General features: G+C 35.5%; 2 protein-coding genes and 2 long non-coding RNA genes across 7 annotated transcripts; 2 read left to right on the top strand and 2 right to left on the bottom strand.

Moving 5' to 3' along the window:
* Nucleotides 1-33: 33 nt before the first annotated feature.
* LOC108863409 (uncharacterized protein At4g04980-like) lies at nt 34-4025 on the bottom strand. 3 transcript variants are annotated; one of them, XM_057006655.1, is made up of 10 exons: nt 3894-4025; nt 3236-3796; nt 2656-2754; nt 2435-2561; nt 1619-2329; nt 1270-1570; nt 1017-1182; nt 763-927; nt 530-682; nt 34-433 (listed from the first exon to the last, which is right to left on the bottom strand). In XM_057006655.1, exons 1-10 carry the CDS (start codon nt 3918-3920, stop codon nt 224-226), a joined length of 2520 nt encoding a protein of 839 aa, XP_056862635.1. In that variant the 5' UTR covers nt 3921-4025; the 3' UTR covers nt 34-223. The 3 variants fall into 3 exon arrangements, with proteins under 3 accessions (XP_056862635.1, XP_018493333.1, XP_056862636.1); XM_018637831.2 differs by having other exon boundaries at nt 1270-2329; XM_057006656.1 differs by lacking the exons at nt 3236-3796; nt 3894-4025 and adding an exon at nt 2868-2969 and having other exon boundaries at nt 1270-2329.
* Nucleotides 3057-3806, top strand: LOC130510348 (uncharacterized). Its single transcript, XR_008944024.1, has 4 exons — nt 3057-3125; nt 3220-3317; nt 3397-3512; nt 3667-3806. It is a non-coding gene; the product is annotated as an uncharacterized LOC130510348 (long non-coding RNA).
* A 3486-nt stretch (nt 4026-7511) lies between the features above and the next one.
* LOC108860917 (serine carboxypeptidase-like 31) lies at nt 7512-11282 on the bottom strand. 2 transcript variants are annotated; one of them, XM_057006653.1, is made up of 11 exons: nt 10940-11282; nt 10521-10628; nt 10332-10431; nt 10118-10206; nt 9944-10035; nt 9351-9650; nt 9090-9223; nt 8902-8997; nt 8484-8589; nt 8255-8397; nt 7512-7972 (listed from the first exon to the last, which is right to left on the bottom strand). In XM_057006653.1, the coding sequence occupies exons 1-11, from the start codon at nt 11241-11243 to the stop codon at nt 7927-7929; spliced, it is 1518 nt and encodes a 505-aa protein (XP_056862633.1). In that variant the 5' UTR covers nt 11244-11282; the 3' UTR covers nt 7512-7926. The 2 variants fall into 2 exon arrangements, with proteins under 2 accessions (XP_056862633.1, XP_056862634.1); XM_057006654.1 differs by lacking the exon at nt 7512-7972 and having other exon boundaries at nt 8107-8397; nt 10940-11272.
* A 6386-nt stretch (nt 11283-17668) lies between these two features.
* Nucleotides 17669-18733, top strand: LOC108843340 (uncharacterized). The gene is made up of 2 exons (XR_001948310.2): nt 17669-18037; nt 18268-18733. It is a non-coding gene; the product is annotated as an uncharacterized LOC108843340 (long non-coding RNA).
* The last annotated feature ends 2044 nt before the right edge of the window (nt 18734-20777 follow it).

Raw genomic sequence — 20777 nt, 5'->3', positions numbered from 1 at the left:
AATGGCTGATTATTTTATTCTGGGAGATTGAAGTTGTAATGGCCTTAGCTTGATATTACAACAGCTTCTTGTTGATTAGATAAGATTACAACATTTTTGTTAGATATTAGAGATCCAAATCACTTGTTCACTTTTAAGTTTCTTCTAAAGAGACTGAAATATTTGTCTGACATTTTCAGATGAAACATATAATACTAAAAGGCAGGGGTGAGGTCATGATGAATCATTGGTTGTCGAGGATGAGTTCGATCTCATTACCCAACTCTCTGGTAATCTTATCAGCTCGCTCGTCTTGTCCACCAGCAAATGTGTAAACTCCGAACGCAAACTGAAATGCCCTCCACAGCTTTTTTGCGCATCCTATAGTCTTGTTCTTGATTCTGCACTGCTTTCCTTGGCGTGATTCTGATGCAATCTTTGCTTCTCTCTTCTCCTGCGAGTTTTTGAACCAAAGAGATTCCATTTGATCAGATGTTTGCAAAAAGTATATGGTAAGTTACAAGGTTTTCATCTTAAAGTTAGAAACTACCTTTAGTGCCAGTTCCATGCAGCCTGATGAGATGTCAACCATTAATTCCTTGATCTGAATAAGTAAACCGAAGTCGAAATGGATGTTATGTTTCTTGAACTTCTTTTCTTCTTCTACTTTGGTCTGCTCTAGACTGTCAATCTCTTTTCTGATCTGTTTTCAATCATTACTCTTCAGATCAATTCAATGCAAGGAAACTATATAGTAAAAGCAGTACTGATCATATGAGTTACCTTTGCAAAGTAACGTTCAGTCCTATCGAAAAGTTTTTCAGCAGGAGACTCAATCTCCCAGTTCTTGAGCACTTTGATCATACCCTGAAGCTTGGAGTACAAGGCAGCAGCCATTCTTATCGCTTCAAGTTTAGTCTCCGGGAAATCTTCACATCTCGCTAGAACCTAATCAAAAGTTCAAACATACTTGATGAAAAGAAAGTTTTGTGATAATTTTAATGGGATTACACTTTGTTGTTATTGGTGTCACTGACCTTTGTTTCATCTGTTAGTTTCTCAAGAACTGATTCTATATACAGGTGGAACTTCTGAAGCTCTGCCATGTCCTTGCTCTTGAAGCTGGAGATCTCTGTTTTCAGCTCATTGATAGCTTTCATATACATCTCCACATCCGCTTCTATTTGCTGAAAATAAGCTGACCTGTGTTGTTGTAGTCATCAAAAACATAAAAGCAATGTATCAGTTTTTGATCCTTTTTAGTTGTAAATGTGATTATTTTTTTTTTACTTCTTTGTTATCTCAGCAAGAGCTTCAGCCATTCCTTGCTTTCCCCCGGTTGGAGTCCCGACTTTGCTTCCTCCAGCGCCACCGGATCTTGTTTTTGTATCCTTACCTTCGATTTTCCCCCTCAGGAATCTGAAGAGTTCCCCTAGTTGTTTTGATCTCTTCAGTTTGCTAGTTGCTTTCTTGGCTCCCAAGCGAAGTGGCGGTGGTGGTGGGGGAGCCCCTGGTCCTTTTCCTGGAGCCATTTGAAATGGTGGTGCTGGTGCACCTGGAGCCATTGGAAGTGGTGGTGGTTGTGGTGCACCTGGTCCTTTTCCTGGAGCCATTTGAAGTGGTGGTGGTGCTGGTGCGCCTGGTCCTTTTCCTGGAGCCATTGGAAGTGGAGGTGGAGGCAATAGTGATGCAGCCCCTGGTGGTGGAGGCAAGGGTGCTGCGGCCACTAGAGGTGGAGGTGGAGGCAATAGTGATGCAGCCCCTGGTGGTGGAGGCAGGGGTGCTGCCGCCACTAGAGGTGGAGGAGGTGGCGCAGCTGGTCCTTTTGCAGCAGCTATTGGAAGTTTCTGTGGGGGCGGTAGTGTAGCATTCACTGAATGAGTAGTCAGAGCCAAAGATTCAGGGACAGATTCAGACTTCTCTGAGCCCTTTGAGCAGCTTTTAACACTATCTTGTTTCTCAAGGATTGCTTCTTTTGCTTTTTCCGTCTTCTCCATCCTCTCTGTTACACTCTTCTGCTTCTCCTTTACACTCTCTTTATCATTATCATTAGCACCATTATTGCTCTGAGCTTCATCCTGGCACATACTCTTTTGGATACTGAGTCGCTTCACATCGATAGGACTCAGTTTTACAAGCGCTTGCATTCTCAAGTTTCTTGGGAAGTTTGAAACAGAAATTGCAACGTCTCCAACATTACTCGGCCTGATCGGTTGCTTCCTGGCTGATTTTGATGGTGTTATACTCTCTGGAGTAGTAACCTTTTTACTCTCTTCATTGATCTCTGTCATATTGAGCCTCTCATTCATGTCCTTTATCAGTCCATCTAATGCAGCTATCACCTTTTCAGCTGCAATAAATCAAATCCGTAGAGCTCTTGTGTTACTACAACAATCAAAATGGTGCAAAGTTTTTGTATGACAAAGAATCACAAGACTTTTTTGGAATGCCTTACCAAGTCGATCAGATAGATTCTTCTTAAGGCTATTACTTTTCCTATACTTGGATTTGATGATCCATTCATGGTCATCTATCCATGAATCTCCAATTGATTTCAAAGCGTTGTAAAATTGGTCAAGCAACTGTTGTAAGAGCAGTTTTCATTAGAAAAAAAATAAAAACAAAATAATCACACTTTGGTTAGAGCGTAACTTGATTTAGTCATGAGATGAGAACCTCATCTGTATCTGCAGCATGTTTTATATCCAACAGACGCGAGCTGTCGACGATATCAGGACATAGCTCATGGAGATCTTCCATCGTACGCGTCACCAGCTAGCAATATAGCCCCAACAAAAACACACACACACACACACAAAAAGATCAATTATATTTAACGTGTGAAACAATTCAAGTGACGGTTTCGTCAAAGCTGGTTTAATCGTTACTTCGATTTGTAGATAGTTACAAACTTCTTCACATTCTTTTACGTTAGTATCATCTTCTTCTTTTTTTTTGTTAATAAAAACTCCCATATATATGAAGTCTATGTAAGAATAAATGATTAGTGTTAGGGATTAATATGTAAATATCTAGATACGTTATATATTCTTTGATATCACTAGGGTAATTCATAGTTTTGTGATTATGGTATCAGAGGAAGAATCAATAGAGTTAAGAGCAAAAGAATAAGCACAAAATATGGGGTAAGAAGATATCACTAACATATCAATCTCTTATAATTTTTTTTAACAGGATAATTATGCTATATTATTAATCTCTTGCCAATTATTATCCCAGAAAATCTTAAACTTACAGTGGTTATGGAAAGATGACCGGTGAGAAGAGGAAGGTCAATGATGCCCCTAAATGTGATAATCTTCTTTCGAAGTTCGACCGTAAGAATGAAATTTCTTTTCCCTTTGCTCGAACTTGAGTTCTTGGTTATTTCTTTGTGAGCATCTTTTATCTCTTTAGCCGACGAAGCAACACGTCTTGAAGTTTCTTGGCTAACGAGTGGAGATCTAGAGGCCTTGATGGATGATGATGGAGAAAGCAAAGAAGGTTTAACATCTTGTTTGGCCTTATTACTTGTAAGTGATGTCTTCCCTTTGACAGGCTGTAACGAAGTCTTTTGGCTCATTAATGGAGATCTAGACGCGTTGAACGATGATGATGGAGAAACCAAAGAGGGTTTAACATCTTCTTTGGTCTTACTACTTGTAAGTGATGCTTGCCCTTTTACAGGCTGTAGCAATGTTTTTTGGTTCACTAAGGAAGATTTAGACGCCTTGTTCGAGGATGATGGAGAAACCGGAGAACGTTTTACATCTTGTTTGGTCATATTACTCCTAAGTGATGCTTGCCAGTTTGCAGGCTGTAACAAAGTTCACACCAACCAAAAAAAAAGAGCAAATGAAGTTTCGATACAAAAGATAAAACAATTAATAGTGGAATAGATAAAATATTATTACCTCAGCTTTACACATTCTCACACTCATGATTCATCAACGGAGGAAAGAGAGACTGAAGTGTTGATAATCTTGTAAAATAATTACCAAGGAAACAGACTTGAGGTGATAAAACATGTGAAGCTAAGAGTGTTTACTGTTTATTTAACTTTGAAGCTCCACCTTTATCGAATATATATCACTTATCTTTCAAAAAAAAATATCACTTATCCAGTTATGACACGTGGCGCCTGCTAATTGATTTCTCAAAAAATAAGTTACAAACATAAGTGAAAAAAATTATTTCTAAGTATCCTAAAAGTAGAGGAATTGAGTTTAGTATAATAGGTAAAAAAGATGAGATATACTTCCTCTTTTTCCTGGTCAACAAAGAAAATCTACTATAAAAGACAATTCCAAAACCAAATTTATTTATTATACTTAGTCTTATTCTTCTTGTTTGAAATGGAAATGATTTTTTTAATTTTCAAGTACTGCAGCAAGAATTGTTAAAACCAAATTTACAGCAGCAAGAGCCAACAAACATACCGTGTCGAAGTTATTAATAAAAGAAGCAAAGGAGGTGATAATACGGAGTATGCGACACAAAATGAACAACCATGTGGCAGAAACAAGCTGGAACTCTTCATGCGGTTTGAATGACATTATGCTCGTTATATTTCGAGTTTTTCTATGCTAAATATGAAATTAATTATTATTTTACTTGAAATTAAAGTCCTATAAAAAGGGAATGAAAGTAACGCTTTCTTTCTTTTTAAAATGTAAAGACTAGAATTTAAGACAATATGCTAAATTTATATTTAGATTTCTTTTCTGTGCCAAATATGACAATAATATTTTCTAACTTGAAGTCAAAGATTTATAAGAAAGGAATTGAAGTGTTAACGATTTCTTTCTTTCACAATGTAAAAGTCTCAAGAATGTAAATGTTAATCAATCATGGTTGTCAAATGGTTAAAATACAGTGTGATTTTTCTAGTTAACTAGGAATTTTATTTCAAAGCTCATTTTTATCATAGTCTGTGAACAGCCGGTAATATTTTCTATTCAGCACGTTTATATTTGCCGGTCCATAATCATAATCGCAGTCAAACGATTCGAATCACTGTTTATTTTTTTTCTAGTCAATAGCACTGAGCGAATTGTTCTTATATCTATCTATAAGGTACGTAAGAAATGGATTAATATTTGTAAATAATAATAACAATAATAATATTGTTAATGTTGACCAAAGTAAAATGAAATATGGAGACTAAAAGGTGGAAACATTATAAGAAATGGAATAGATTTAGATGCATGCATGTTCTATATTCTGATCCTAAAAAGAGAGATGCATCATGCATCATACATGTACACCTGTGTATATGTATATGGCTTTGATTTGACCAACGGGGCCAACGATTGTTTGATTAACAAAAATCTACGGCTAAAAATGATTATAAAAAGTTGGTGTTCCACGGGATATTTGATAATGTCTTCAGACTAATTACATTTTATTTTGCTGTTCATTTTTTTGTTTAAAAGTTGAAATTATTCTAGAAGTTCTAAATTTTAGAATATTACTCTCACGGACACTTTCCTCTTTATCAATTACATTTTAAGTCACTTGTGTTTCAAAGCACACTTTCTCCTAACAAAATGACTAACATATCCTTCTCTTTGTATGTAAGTGGACTTCAATAACTCTCTAACCAGACCAAAAAATCGATGTCCTTCAATTTTATTTACCTCTAACCAAACCAGACTGATTTAACTATTCCATTTTAAATCAAAAATATCTTTTAAACCAATTAAATATTTTTTGGCTCTTATTTTGAAAATCAATCGACTTGCTCTTGATACATATTCCAATAGACAAACCCTAATTTCACTTTTGAGAAAACCCCGATGTTTAGAGATTAAGAAATCGGAGACCTTTCTTCAACTCCTAATCTCTTCCATTCTCACCGACCTCTGTTTCTTTTTTCTCCGAGTTGCCGTTTGTCGTTTGTATTTCGTTCTGCCGCCGTCCATCTCACCGACTTCTGTTTCCTTTTCCTCCGATTTGCCTTTGTCGACTCTGTTCCGTTCTGCCGTCGTTGACACTTCTAGATCTTCATTCATTTCTCTTCTAATTTTTAACTCTTGTTTTCTTCAAAAAATTTTTCCTAACCAATAAGTCTGGTATTAAAATTGGAGAAGCAATTCAGATGACAATGGTGGTGGTGTAGACAACGGATACCGTGGCGATGGCAACAGTGGAGGCCATGGTGGAGGTGACGGTGGATACCGCAGTGGATGCGGTGCCGCGGTGGTGATTGTGGAAAACGTGAGGGTTGATACAACGGTGGTCGCTACTTGTTACACTTACGGTGAGGGTTGCTGTGGCGGTGGCGGTAAAGGCCGTGGTGGAGGAAGCGGTGGATACATACAGAAGCTTGACGGCCGCAACATTAGCGAGGTTCAGTCCCATGGAAACGATGGTGGTGGTGGTGGAGGTGGAGGCTATGGTGGAAGAAGCGTTGGATACCGCAGTGGAGACGGTGGTGGTTATGGAAGCTATGGTGGAAGACATGAGTGTGGATACAATGGTGGTGGTTGGTGGAGGTGGTTGCCCCATCCACAAAATCTTGAACATAAGACTTCGTCCACAAGACCTTCGTCCACAACATGGAGATGGAAGCCGTGAGGAAGAGAAAGTGGTCGTAGATGTCGTGATGGTGGATGTTGTGGTAGTGGATGGAGATACAGAGGTAGAAGACATAAGGAGGAGGAAGTGGTGGTGGATACCGTGTTGGTGGATGTTGTGGTGGTGGATGGTGGATAGAAGACGTGAGGAGGAGATGGTGGTGATGGTGGGTTTTACAGACAATCTCAACATTCAAGGTTTATTTATTTTTATTTCAAAAGCACCTACACTCTTCTCATCTCACCAACTACGACTTCCGTCACTCTCTCATCGATATTCCATTGATCTCCATCGTTAGATACGCCGTTATACTCTATGAGTAAAAGATTCAAACTTTTCAAAACCCCATGCTTGTATCAAATACTTTGTTTCGTAAGAATTTTTTAGAGCATAGATATTGAAAAGACTTGGGTTTTGTTAAATCTTCGTCGAACATGCTTTGTGACGGATCCAAATTATCGAGGGATCCTATCTGACAATAACAATTATTTACTCTACTTTCTCTCTGATCTACCAGAGGTAATTACTTCAGAGTGGTGGAAGTGGCTATGTTTCTCTTCTCTTCTCCACCAATTTCTTTGTCCACATATACGGCGTCCACAAATGGACTATCCATATAATTGTTGTTCATATCGTTTATGTCCAACCACAACTCAACTTGTCTTTGTACCCAATAAAATAACCAAAGTTATTTACTTACTTTAACATTAGTTGCACTTAGTTACAAACCGGAAAAAAACGTAACCATTATTTTACTAAGACAACGAGAGGGAAAATAATGAGAGAACAATACACTTACGCTACTCAGAGTAGGAATGGTCAAGAAAAAACAGCTGTTGGAATAAAGTGTCTCAAATTTATAATGTGTCTCTCCATAAGAAACAAAACCATAAAATGTATGTTTCCGTAAGTCTCTCAAATTTTATTGGTGACCAAATTTTAATTTTTAACAGAAATTACAAAAATAAACTAGTTGCGGATAAAACCGAAAAACTAAACACCAAGAAAGTAAAGAAAAAGAGACACCGTTACCGATAACTCTATTGACCATTACAACGAGAAAAAAAAAACTAGGGTGTACTAGGATAACAAGAGACACAGCTTGGCCAAGATGAACACATTGCCAAAAAAGGTTGCCTTTGATAAAACATGAGATTACGTGGCTTGCCCAAAGCGCTATTCCAATAGATTGACACACGATCCTCGCAGCTTTGTCAAAACCCAACCGAAGAAAAGCCTGGTCGTCAAAACCACCACCGGCAGTAAAAGACCAGAACCAGAGAGCCGGTAACCTCCAATCACACATGACAGCTCTGAACGCGCCAACCGGGTTGATAAATCATGAAACTAGAGTACGGGCCCCACTTATTAGGCTCGGCTTCGGAAACAAGAGCAAGGAGCTGGAGCAGAAAGACTAGAAGTTCAAACTTGTTAGTGCATTTACCTTATAAATCTTAAGTGGTTGTATTCGAAACAATTTTATAGCGATTATTACAGAAGCTTTTTAGGTGTTGAAATTTTCCCTTTGTTCATTACGATCATCACATAGAAAGTAACATAGTCACGTTCAGTTTATCTTTTACATGTTTACAATCATTTTCCCTCCTTATACCGTGTCTGACAAGTTAACGTAACAAAACCCAAAATCTTTCAAACATTCTCAAGACATAAAGACGACTAATAATTGCTTCTCTACCGTGACTGCGGCGGAGGAATTCCGGTGAGAAAGGCCGAGAAAAAGGCAAGAGAGCTGCTTGGTTTGAAGGAAGGCACAGCATGTCCAGCTCCTCTGAACGTAGCAAACGTTAGACCTTCGTATTCTTGGAGCCATCCACTTACCTGTTGTAAGTACCATGCATCATCACGAAACTTAGCCACAGCTGTAATCAAACTCAAATTAAGAACAGGTTCAGATCCATGTATACCTGTTTCTCATGGTACCAAGGCCTCCAAACTGTCTTGATTGGTAATTCGAGTGCGCTTAAGCTATACCTTGTCGCGAGTACCGGAACTCTTCCGTCTGTGTCACCACTGAGTCACAGAACCAAATCAACAGTTAAGTGGAATATTTATCATGCATCGGAAAATAACAAAAAGTCTCACATGTTATATAACCAAAGCAAAAGAAGCCAAGTGTATAGTGTGTTACTTGCATAACAAGCAGCCGAAATTTATACTCTATTTCCTGAAGTTGATTAATTTGTTATAATTTTTAATTTCCAAGGTGTAACAAATCAGCAATTTAACTGGTAACTCAAAATACTGTATCATGAAGTGATGCAACAATTTTATTATTAAAAAAAAAACATGATGAGTGAGATGTGAACCATTACGCATTTTTACCTGTAAACCCATATTCTTAATCCCCCGGCGATCAGTTTCTCGTATATAGGCAAAACCGAGGGCTTTGTATAAGTCCAGTTATGAAAGATCTCCATGCTGAAATCTCAGAATACCAAATTTTAGACAACTTCCATCACATGTTATTTAAGATAATAAGAAACACATCAATGGGATTATGGGAAGAGTACTTGCAAATCCTCCAGTCCTTGAGATTAACTCCATCACTCGCATGAAGAGACTTCTGAACATCTGCTCTATTGTAGAATGTTCTAGCGTAATCGTCTAAGCATGGGTCATATCCACCCAAGCGCCTTGGTGGAACCTAAGGCATACAAACAAAGTTTTGCATGTTAAACGAAAAAAAATAACATTGATAGACCCTTATATAGTAATCTTTTCATAAATTTCAACCATCAGAATATAATTAGGTAGTATGTATTATGTCGTACCCTCCTCTTGGAGCTGGTGTGATAATTTGTCTTGAATTGTGCAGAATCCAAGTAAGAGGATCGGGCAGAATCTCCTACACAAACCGATGTATAAAGGCTATAGATATCGATCTCGTCGTACTGCTTTTGAACTTCGTCTACGGCTTCGGAGCACTCATCGTCGCTCCAAGTATTGTCGCTGCTGAAATTGCAAGTCCTGGTTATGATTCTATGCGTCTCATCAGATATAACCGCATGGCTCCATGCGTAATCCACCCAACCTCTCCAATCTTCTGCATCTGATGTCTCAGGATTCCCAAGCTACGCCGCCAAAACCAAAAAAAAAAAAGCGTGACGGATTGCATGTAGATGAGTATAAAATTTTATGTTAGATAGACGTAACTATATTATTTGTTCACTAGGTTTTATGATAACCTTAATTAGAACCTCCACTTAAAAAAAAAAAGTTGAATGAATGTTAAATCGATTCAACCAAAAAAGTTTTTTACAAAGAATGCATCTTATTTGTATATTTAAAAAAAAAATTGTCAGCTGAAAAAAAAACAGTTAATGCTAGTATCTTTTTGTTTTTGGTCAAGAAACACTAAACGTACCAAAATACCCTTAAGGTTGATGTGAAGCGATGAACCATTGTTCTTGTTATTGTTATCGTACACGACCTCTGCTAGCTCTGGTACGTATTTTCCTGCAAAATAAATTAAACAAAAATTAAAAACAAATAACTTAAAAAAAAATATTAACACTAAAATTAAGATGTGTTAGTTAACCTGCGTAGCTTTCGCCTGCGATGTAGAACGTATTTCCTTTGTGTTCTGGGAATTTCTCGAACCAGTTGCAAAGAAAAGTGAATGCGTCTCTTGCTGATCGTAGAAAAAAAAGAACAGAGAATGAAGCATATTTATGTCTATGGAGTACGTATTTTATATTCTTCGTCCGAGGACAGAGACTATAGATTATATATTTACTACAATAATAATGGACCTGCCTGTAAAGTCATCGTCAAGTTTTTGATAATCGCTAGTTGTGTTTGAATACGAAAAGCCAACACCGACGGGAGATTCTAAAAACAGCATGTTGGCCTCTGCATCAGCAAATCAACCTTTTTCATTATTATATTCATTTTCATTTACATATAGATAAGAAAACTATGCAAATAAAAAAAAGATTAACCTTTATTCCATGCGTATGGATTAAATTTAAGTCCATTTTCATTGGCGTCCACGAGAAAGGGACCAATTTCTTGTGTTGCTCCATATCCCACAGAAGAACAACCTGGACCTATGTACACAATATACAAATGATTAAAGCCTAAGTATGTTCTCCCGTGAGCCAACATCAAAATATAGTTTAATGACAGAATAAAAAAAAATATTTTTTTTTTACGTTGGAACGGAGAAAATGGCTGAACGACTAGAGAAAAATCATGATACTGAAAATTGTGTAATTACTAAAAATTGTATTGAATTAATCGTGTTATCAGTTGCACTATTTCTTTAACAGTATATCAATCAAGACTCAAGAGTACTGATCGATAATATGTGAATATAAAACAGTTTCTGATACGTGCATGTATATATATATTGGATTACCTCCATTAAGCCAGAGAACTAGAGGTTTCTCTTTGGGAAGATCCATGGCCTCGAAGAACCAATAAAACATAGTTCTTCCGTTTGATTCGTCGACAGAGACATAACCGGCGTAATGTCTGAAACTCACATCAGGCTGTCCAGGCAAATCTGTCACCAGATCTCGCTCGTTGGCCAACAAGCTTTTTTGTTTCGGGCTATCAAACCGGTGTTGTCTAGTACATATAACCACCGGGAGTAATATTAAGAGAGTGGTAAACCACAAAGAGATTAACCAAGTAGATATGTTTTTGGTGTGATAATCCATTTGAGGTTTTAAGCTGTCAAGAAAATCAAGGAATCGTATTAAGATGATAAGAAAGTTCTAAGAGTTAGATGTCTATTTATAAGCAAAGATGAAGAGTTTTTTTGTTTATTGTTTTAATTTCGTAAATAGTTTATTAATTTTTTAATTAAGTGGATATGGAAGAATAGTCCTATGCAGCAATTGGTGGCTTTAATTTGTTCAGTTGGTCGAATAATTCCATCTTAAAAAATAAAGATTTATAGGGGACAAATTCGAGAGAATTCGTATACTTGACTTATATATATATATAGAGTGGATGAAGCACTTTCTCTTTGATGGGTTTAAACCACGTCATGACCAAAAGTAATATAAATTCAATCCATATTGTATGATATATCCTTTTTAACCTAAGAAAATAAGAGGATTAATCGACCCCACAAAAGCATAATAACTAGTGATAAATATATAAACTGAGGAAATTGGGATGCGCCCTAAGCAAGACGATAATTACTAGCTAAAACTAGCATCAACGTATTATTCATAACTCGCAAGTCAACTATAATATACAGATTTTGCAATACCAAACCGGCTAAGGAATACTATGCTTACCGGCGGATTTTGTTTTTCGCTAGGTTTTAGACTAGGAATTGAATCATGCCATCGATAAACCTTTTGTTTAAGCCATGTACTTTTAGTTGAACTTCAATCTATATTTTAGAGTTTTAAATGTATACTATATACATACGGATTTTTGCATATTAAATTCGAATTTTATGAGAATGGACCATTCGATTACTGTATTCTAATTAATAGTTTCTGATCAAATCTTTTGTTCAAAGCTCAGTCATATTAGATCAAATAATATTAATTCAATAGGCTTAGTATTGCTTAAGAATTTACTTTGCATCCACAGAAAACAAATTATCAACTGCAAACTTTTTTCAAAAGATTTCGAGTTAGTGAAATCTCTGTCGTACTCGTACTAGCACATGATGTCTTTAATAATGTATCGTCACCAAACTCAAGTCAAGTAAGTATGTACTTGCCGGCTGTGCAGCTGTGTAGCTTGTAATAAGTACTAATTTTTACAAGATTCTAACGAATTAACTTAACAACCTTCGAGATTAATCTAGGATGTCTATAAGTATTTAAACGAGTATTTAATATAAACCAGCGCCTATTTTTGTTTTCCTTATAGCGATATCTTTGATCTTTGTTGGGTAAATTCGAAATATATAGTTTGATTCTTAATTGAGTTAGCTTTACTGCATACTAATCATATGTCTTGAATATTACATGTTACGTACGATCTAGGCAAAATCATTGTGTAAGACAACTTTTGAAGTGAACTGATATAAAATAAAATACATTTTAAAGATTTTACTAAATGCAGGTCGAAACAAATGTTACTAAGTAATATGTTTTTGGGATAAAATTGTGATTTATCAATGTAGTGAATTGGTACTAAGTGATATGTTGCATCAGTTTTGCAGAGTATAATAAGTGCATGAATAAATAAATAAAAACTATATATGTGAATAAGATTATAGTAAGATCAAGTTTTTTTTTTTGTGTAAGATCAAGTTTTACGAACCAATATATGATTGTCAAGCTTATGAGACCAATGAATAACTTCTCAACTATCGCTCACGTCATAGACTCTTAGGTTACATATGATGCGGATATTCCCGAAAAAAATATACATTTCATAAAATAAGAGACATGTCACGTTGCAACAGCTTTGAGCATGACTGTTGAGAAAGGCAAAGGGAGCCAGTAGGCCTGGGCACGGATCGGATATTCGGGTTTTTGAAGGTATTTGTGATTTGCTTCGAATGTTACGGATATCTGATTTTTCGATTTGCTTTGCTTCGGAAAAATACGGATATTCGGAAAAACGGATATCCGGAAAATAAATAGATATTTGCGGATATTCGCGGATACTTACGGATCTCTCATTTGTTTTGATTAATACAAATAATCTTAAAAATTTGATACAAATTTGTTTTGTAAAATATATTTTTTGCATGATATAAAAGATAAAAATTAAAAAAAGCAATGAATCTTCATATTTTGTAAATTTTTAAACTTAGTTAAAATTATAATAAGACAAAACTTAAAAAAAAATTATAATTATCGTAAATATTTTCTCTTCCTTTTATGTAATACTTTTATATAAGTAATAATATGAATAGAATCTATCAAATAATATATTAGAATAATAATTATATAATTTTATACATTTAAAACTTTAAATATAATCAAAATATACATGTATTTATATATTGACGGATCGGATCGGATATTCGCTTCCCAAAATTTTAATATTTGTGATTTGCTTCGATTTTGACGGATATTGAATTTTAGTATTTGCTTTGCTTCGAAAGCTTACGGATATTCGGAATTTTCGAATCGAATAGCAACGGATAACGAATCGAATCAAATTTAACGGATAAAATGCTCAGCCCTAAAGGGAGGTACATATTCCAAAACGATGGTGCCCTTTAATTTACATATTATTTTTAAAGATGATTTCTATATATTATAAAAAGCGTTAAATAAAAATCCACAGGAACCTCATCATTAGCAAAGTAGAAAAATGTAGTTTGTGGCGAACCTTATGCGCCGTTGGGATTCTTGAGAATTCAATTTGATGTACGTATAGTTTTAAGAAAAATAATTAAATGGTGAAGATCTAATGCACGTATAATGTTATTTTTTCTTTCTTTCTCACCACTAAAATAGTCCCACTAGAAGAACTAACCATGAACTCTCTCTAAGAACTTTAGCACACAGCCAGTATGCCACACTACACATGGTCTTTAATCCTGTCAAACCTAAAATTGATTTTTTAAACTGGATCCATACACTTGACCGTTGTGTATACATTTCCTTTGCATAGTTCAACTTGACAGTTGGACGCAATGTTATACAATACATGAGTTCTAAAAAAGGTTTTTGTTTTTTGGTGCAAATGTTAAAAGTTCTAAAAAGGTTAACTACATATTTAGAAACTTAGACCATCTCCAACATAACTCTATTTATATCTCTATATTTTTCTCTAAAATAGAAAAACTCTATTATAGAGGTGAGTTTGGTCCAATGTTTGCCTCTATAATAGAGTTTCTTTATTTATAGGGAAAAATATAGAGATTTGCCATTTTCATTTCTAAATATAGAGGTAAAAAATAAGATTCTTCTATTTTTTTTTTAAATAGAAGAACTCTATTATAGAGATGTACATTAGAGCAAATTGACATCTATTATAGAGATCTCTATTGTAAAAAATATATAAAAGTGTATATTAGAGATGCTTATGACATGGACTCCAACTTTCTTTGATGAGGAATAAGAGGGAAATCATGTCTGGATTGTATATATTACATTTCATACTGGATAAACATTTTTCAATTAATTGTTGGAATTGTTGGGCAGGTAATTAATATGTGCATATGTGTATTTTTTTTTTGACAGCAACTAACAGCCTCAAATAGACTCTGTTATCCAAACTGGTAGCTCCGCATCCATATGGACGACAAAAGACGGCTGGTTCCTTGCACTGCGTGCTAGACTGTCCGCCTTATTATTTTGTGTCCGTGGTATATGAACGAGCTCTGATCTGTTGAAACTCCTCTTCAGGACGAAGATATCCTCTAGGTAACTTGCAAAAGCTGGCCACTCTTCTGGTTCCGAAACCATCTTCACCAATTGAGAACAATCCGTTGCAAAAGTAACTGAAAACTGCCTTAGATTCCGCATACATTCCATTGCCCAAATAAGGGATTCTATTTCCGAGTGTAGGGCCGAACTAGCTGCTCTTGTATTCCTTGCACCCATAAATCCATCAAAACCTTCGAGTGTGCTATACCATCCTTGACCTGAAAATCTGTCGTGTTCCTTCCATGAGCCATCCGTAAAGCACCATCGTCCTGGTATATTGGGTCTCGCCGGATCAGACAGACTAGTACGGTCCAGCGCCTGAGTCACACTTGCTTGTGCCTCATCCCATAATACTGCTTCCTTCTCTGCCAGATTAAGGGTCTCTAAAGGATCAATATCCAAATTACTAAACACTTTATTATTTCGTGCTTTCCATATGTACCATAGGATCCACACAAAATGATGGTCATTCCTTTCTGGTGGGATCCTCCAAAATAGATAATCCATGTTTGTAAACAGCGACTGTGTCGGGAAAATGTTCAGATTTGAAGGGATTTTTGACAAAGCCCAAATCTGAACTGCCGGTGGGCACTCAAAAAACACATGGTTTATTGATTCCTCCGGTTCCCCACATCTGTCACAAACAGTATCCCCCTTCAAGCCTCTTCTCATTAGATTCTTCTTAACCGATATACAGCCCGAGACTAATTGCCATAAGAAATGTTTCATCTTTGGTGGGTACCTTATCTTCCAGCAGTGAGCCTTCAGAGAAATCACCGAAGGGCCATACTCCTGCATGATTTGACCTCTGTCCGGATAAACCCGCTCCACCTGATATCCTGATTTAACTGTGTATTTCCCATTCAATGTAAAATGCCAACCATCCCGATCATTTTGCCCAGAACGACTCAGTGGCAAACTTTCGATAAGTTTTGCATCCAGTGGGTCAACCAGTGTCCTAATAGCCTGTAGATTCCAGGTTCTAGATGTAGCATCAATAAGAGCATCCACCGTAAGATCCGGATAAAGAGTATGATTGTTTTTATTTGCTGGTCTCGGGCGAGTGGATGGGAGCCAAGGATCATTCCATACGGAGATAGAAAATCATGTTCCCACCCTTTTGATTAGTCCTTTGCTAACTAGAGATCTAGCAGAGATAATACTACGCCATCCATAGGACGCCGAGTATGATCTAATTGGTTCCAAAGGCGATGCATTCCTAAAATACCTTCCCTTGAAAACTCGAGAAAACAAAGAAGTTTGTTTCTCGATTAACCGCCATAGTTGTTTCCCCAACATAGCCGTATTGAAATTCGAGAAATCCTCAAAACCCAATTCTCCATCCTCTTTGGGTTTACACACTTTATCCCATGATTGCCAGTGCATTCTCCTCGTATTGCCCGATGGACTCCCTCAAAATTGGGCAACTGCGCTTGTTAACTTCTTGATAATCGTTTTCGGAATACGAAAACAGGACATTACATAAGACTATGGTGCATATGTGTATAAAAGTGTCAATATAAGACTATGGGGCAAGAATTGCATGCTCGAGTTAAGTTATTTGTCTATATCAGTATATGTCATGCAGCTCATACATAGCTTCCGTTATAATTATGAATAGTCTCTCTCTCTCTCTCTCTATATATTATATATATATATATATATATATAGCATTTGCGTAAACTTTTTTGTAGCTTCATTTCTCAAATGAAAAAGTATGCTAAATATTAAATTTTCTACAAAAATAATTAATTTGAAAGATTTTTCAATATAAGACATGGTTAATTTTTTATATATAATTTTCTTATTGAAAAATAAGATATATATACTTTTGTCAGTCTTATAATAAATCATGTAGCACAAGTGCACAACCAAAAATATATGAAGTCTTATATATTTTATCCAAGTAATTCTTTGGCTAATTATATCGTTAGTCAACCAATTTTTCCTTATGCCTGCATATATAATGTCTAACACATATAACCTATATGCTTATGATTTTTGGGGTCCAATCACATTCAACTGTAAAACGGTGCAAGTCATTTCCCTTGCAGAGATAAATAATAGACAGAGCATTGAGAAAAAAAAGAATCTGTTCTAACCAATATTACTGATATGTTTCGGCTTCTTATTAATAAGCTACAAGCATGTAAAAGTGATCGTATCTCGTTGGTCACTGTTTTGCTGGTTAAGGTCATAGAACGTTTTTTTTATGGGATGTCTCGTTTCAAGAAAATGGTTGCACAATCTTCTTTTCTTGTAGACAATATATATGACTAAATCTTAAATTATAACATTATACTAATAGATTTTTTTTGAAACAACATAAATAAACGGTGTAAGTTTATAATACATTCTTCTTGGATCTCTTGCATTGGTGAATGGCCACTACCTTGGAGCTTATAGGTTGTTGTTTTATACTAATATATACATGAGTTAATGATCTATCTAATCACCTTCAAATATTTTTATTGCTATTTCAATTATTTTTACGTAATTAACATGTTTTAATTGATAGTTTATGTTGGTGTTTAATATGGGGACCGCTTAATTAACTGTTAGACCAGACTCCATGAGTTCGTATTGGCCAATGGATGTCCACTTATATGATTCTTAGAACTATATATGGATACCCACTTAACCATTATTAATACACCGTGTAGGTGTAATTGTAATAAATATTATTGGCCAATAGATCTTGGGGAATTGTTTCTAGACACCTTGTGAATGGGTCAATGAATTCTTAAATGATCCACGACAAAGACATCCCATAATAAATACACGCGTTGAGATCCTATTGACGAATCTACTGATATACAAAAATCAATAAACAATCAGGAATTCCATAGCTAAGTAGCCTAAGAGTATCCACAACGGCGGTCCGTAGCCGAATCCTTAGAATATAACTGATTAAAAAAATGCGAAATAGGCAAGGATCGGTACGGATCGGTCCGTAAACAAGGCTTGGAAGGACCAAATCCTTAGTGCACGTGGCGTGTGAAGATTGGGTCGGCGAGCAAACGAGTTTGGTAACACTGGGAAAACAACATTCGCGACCGAAGGCGAGAAAAAAAAACAGAGCTGGAGACGAAAAGGCGAGTTCTCTCCATCTTCGATCCTCCTCTTCTGTCATCTTCTTCTGTGGTAGATTAAAGGTTAGGTTACCTTCGTTGTTGTTCTCGTCTCCCTCTATACCTTCGATTTCCTTATCGGTTTCAGTCGATGTAGTTAGGGTTTCAATTCGATTTCCTTTAGTCTCTTTTGTTGCTTTGTCTTCTTAATATTTTGTTTTGTTAGTTTAAATCGGTTGTAAGATTAGTCATATGTGTTCGGTTTCAATCGGTTGTAAGATTAGTGATATGTGTTCACATGTTGGTCCAATTAGATTTCCAAAGGGAGAGTCACGGTGAAGGAGGTTGTAGGGTTTAGAATCAAATCGCCTCTGAGGAAAGACGAGGTTGAAGAGAGGGATAAGCCTTTGAAGGCTCCAATTAGATTCAAACTCATCTTTGCAAAGTACGCAGCTTTAACAATGTTCTTGATTGCTGCAAGACTTTCCAGAAACCTTCTCCCATTCAGTCGCATTCGTGGCCTTTTTTGTTAGATGGTCGTGATCTTATCGGGATTGCCAGAACTGGTTCAGGTTCGTTATGTGTTTGTGTTAGCTTAGCTAGTTTCAGAACGTTTTTTTTTTCTTTTTGAAATTGGAACTTTATTGGCGTTTGGGATTTCTGTGATTATGCACACGTTGAAGAAGAACAAGTATGTGTAACGTCTTTGTTCACTCAAACTTATGTTGGTGTAATCTACTCAAACGAATTTTCCAATATGGCTTTGAAGTTTACGTTCAAGCGTGTGTTTAGCTATGAAACTATCTCCTTTTGCTTTGCTGGTTAAGAGCTTAATGACTTTCCTTGTTTCCTTAATTCATACCTTGCCACCACCAAAAAACAAATTAATTTTTTTTTCTAAGGATTCCAAAATAGAGTCTACCATTGGACTCATTTTTTCTAAGGATTCCAAAACCAGTTAAATTTTTTTTCTAACAACTTTAAGACCCCAATTAGAGATCCACCATTGTGGATGGTCTAAGTTTCCAACTAGTTGATGACTCGTATTACTTGTCTCATAGTCATAATAGTTAACTAATATTATTCCCTCTTTCTTTAAAAATTAGTTGTCGTTCTAAAATTTTACACACAAATTAAAAAACTAGTTAGATGTTCAAAATTACCATTGTTTGACCATTATAATTGTATAACATTTACTCCCTCTGTTTCATTATAAGTGTCGTTTTAGACTTGTGCACACGGATTAAGAAGCATTTAATTTTGCATATTTTCAATATAAAAACATCATTTCCGATACAATTCAACCATAGATTAATAGAATGGAGAATAAAATTAATAAATTTTGCATTGAAACTCTAAAACGACACTTATTTTGCAACGAAAAAAATTCTCTAAAACGACACTTAATATGAAACGGAAAGAGTATTATTTATCTTAGTTTAATTAGGAACAAAAGAGGTAAACTAATTGCATTGGATTTGTTTTATGACAAAAATTGCATTTTACAACAACACTTAATTTGAAACAGAGAGATTATATTTTAACTATTAAAATACATATTTAATTATTTCTACATTTTATTTCTTTTCCAATAAAAATCCACCACTCATATTCTATACTTTAATTCATGTTTTATTATATAATATACAATAATTAAAATCAAGAATACTAATTTTCAAAGCAAATTTTCAAAGCAAATAATAACCATGATCAAGGGAACACACTCTCGATCATATACCAGAACAAAAGCTAAGCATGTCTAAACATTGAGCCTCAAAGTTTATCTAAACAAGATTATACATACCAAAATAGATGTGATTATTGATAAATTAGTAGATGGAAATTAAGCCTCAAGTTTATAAAATCCATAGACAACGGGTCGGGAAATTAGTAGAGCAATGAAATTATCAGTGCTAACATTGTATATGATGCGCACTAAAAGAGAGAAAAGATGGAATGTATGATCGTCACTATTAAAGATAGAAGGTATATGTTCCAACTTTTAAAATGAGTACTTGAAGGATTATATGAGCATATATATGGAATATAAACACAGTACTGCTAGTCTGCTAGAGACATGACCTATATATGCGAGAGTTATAATCCCCAACAATTGGACCCATCTAGAAACTATGCTTACATTCCTTAGCCACTTCTGTGACATAAACCATTCGTCGGTATACTTATTCGTATTCTCTTACTCATTACATCGATACTGTTATGTTATCAAGTACGTGTCAACTAGAGTCGAATGCTAGAAAAGTTTGGCGGCAGTACCCATTTTTGGGAACAAAAATATCGTCCATAATATTATTAATGTGTTCAAGACCGGGTCTCGTTATGGAAAGCGATGCGCAAATTATAAAATAGTACATTTTCTTAAATATATTTCAATTTTCTCAAAAAAAAAAAAAAATTAAACTTGAGATCCTAGTTGATGGCTTCACTTTATGCTTTGCATCGGGCTTGAAGGAAATTCGTGATTTTCTTTTTGGCTAAACTCGCGAAGTTTTAGAGGTTGTAAACTTGAATGTACGAGACTAGGAGTCTACATGCAGACAAAAAGATATATTACACTACAAGAAAAATGGGTTTTATTAGCGGACGAAAAACGCTATATAACGATATGATAGCGGTTTTTGAAGCGCTGTATCATCGCCCGTCATAATAGGTGAAGGACATTACATAGCGGTTTTTAACAATGCTATCTTTTCTTCCACTACGATAGCGCTTTTCTATCTGCAATTAAATATTTTCTAATAGCGAATAATTTTCGTTATTATTTTTATTATAAAAAAAAAAAAAAAAAAAAAAAACAAATAAA

Source organism: Raphanus sativus, chromosome 1 (genome assembly GCF_000801105.2).
Source record: "Raphanus sativus cultivar WK10039 chromosome 1, ASM80110v3, whole genome shotgun sequence".
Lineage (NCBI taxonomy): Eukaryota > Viridiplantae > Streptophyta > Magnoliopsida > Brassicales > Brassicaceae > Raphanus > Raphanus sativus.
Note: the sequence above shows the minus strand (reverse complement) of the source record. Positions and strands in the feature narration are given on the sequence as shown.

Coding starts and splice junctions, on each gene's coding strand:
- LOC108863409 (XM_018637831.2), bottom strand. CDS start 3,920: ATGAGTGTGAGAATGTGTAAAGCTGAG. Junction 2,562..2,655: donor ATGCTGCAGATACAGATGAG/GTTCTCATCTCA, acceptor CTCTTACAACAG/TTGCTTGACCAATTTTACAA. Junction 2,330..2,434: donor GAATCTATCTGATCGACTTG/GTAAGGCATTCC, acceptor GATTTATTGCAG/CTGAAAAGGTGATAGCTGCA.
- LOC108860917 (XM_057006653.1), bottom strand. CDS start 11,243: ATGGATTATCACACCAAAAACATATCTACTTGGTTAATCTCTTTGTGG. Junction 10,207..10,331: donor GACGATGACTTTACAGGCAG/GTCCATTATTAT, acceptor ACGATCAGCAAG/AGACGCATTCACTTTTCTTT. Junction 8,590..8,901: donor TTAAGAATATGGGTTTACAG/GTAAAAATGCGT, acceptor TCTGTGACTCAG/TGGTGACACAGACGGAAGAG.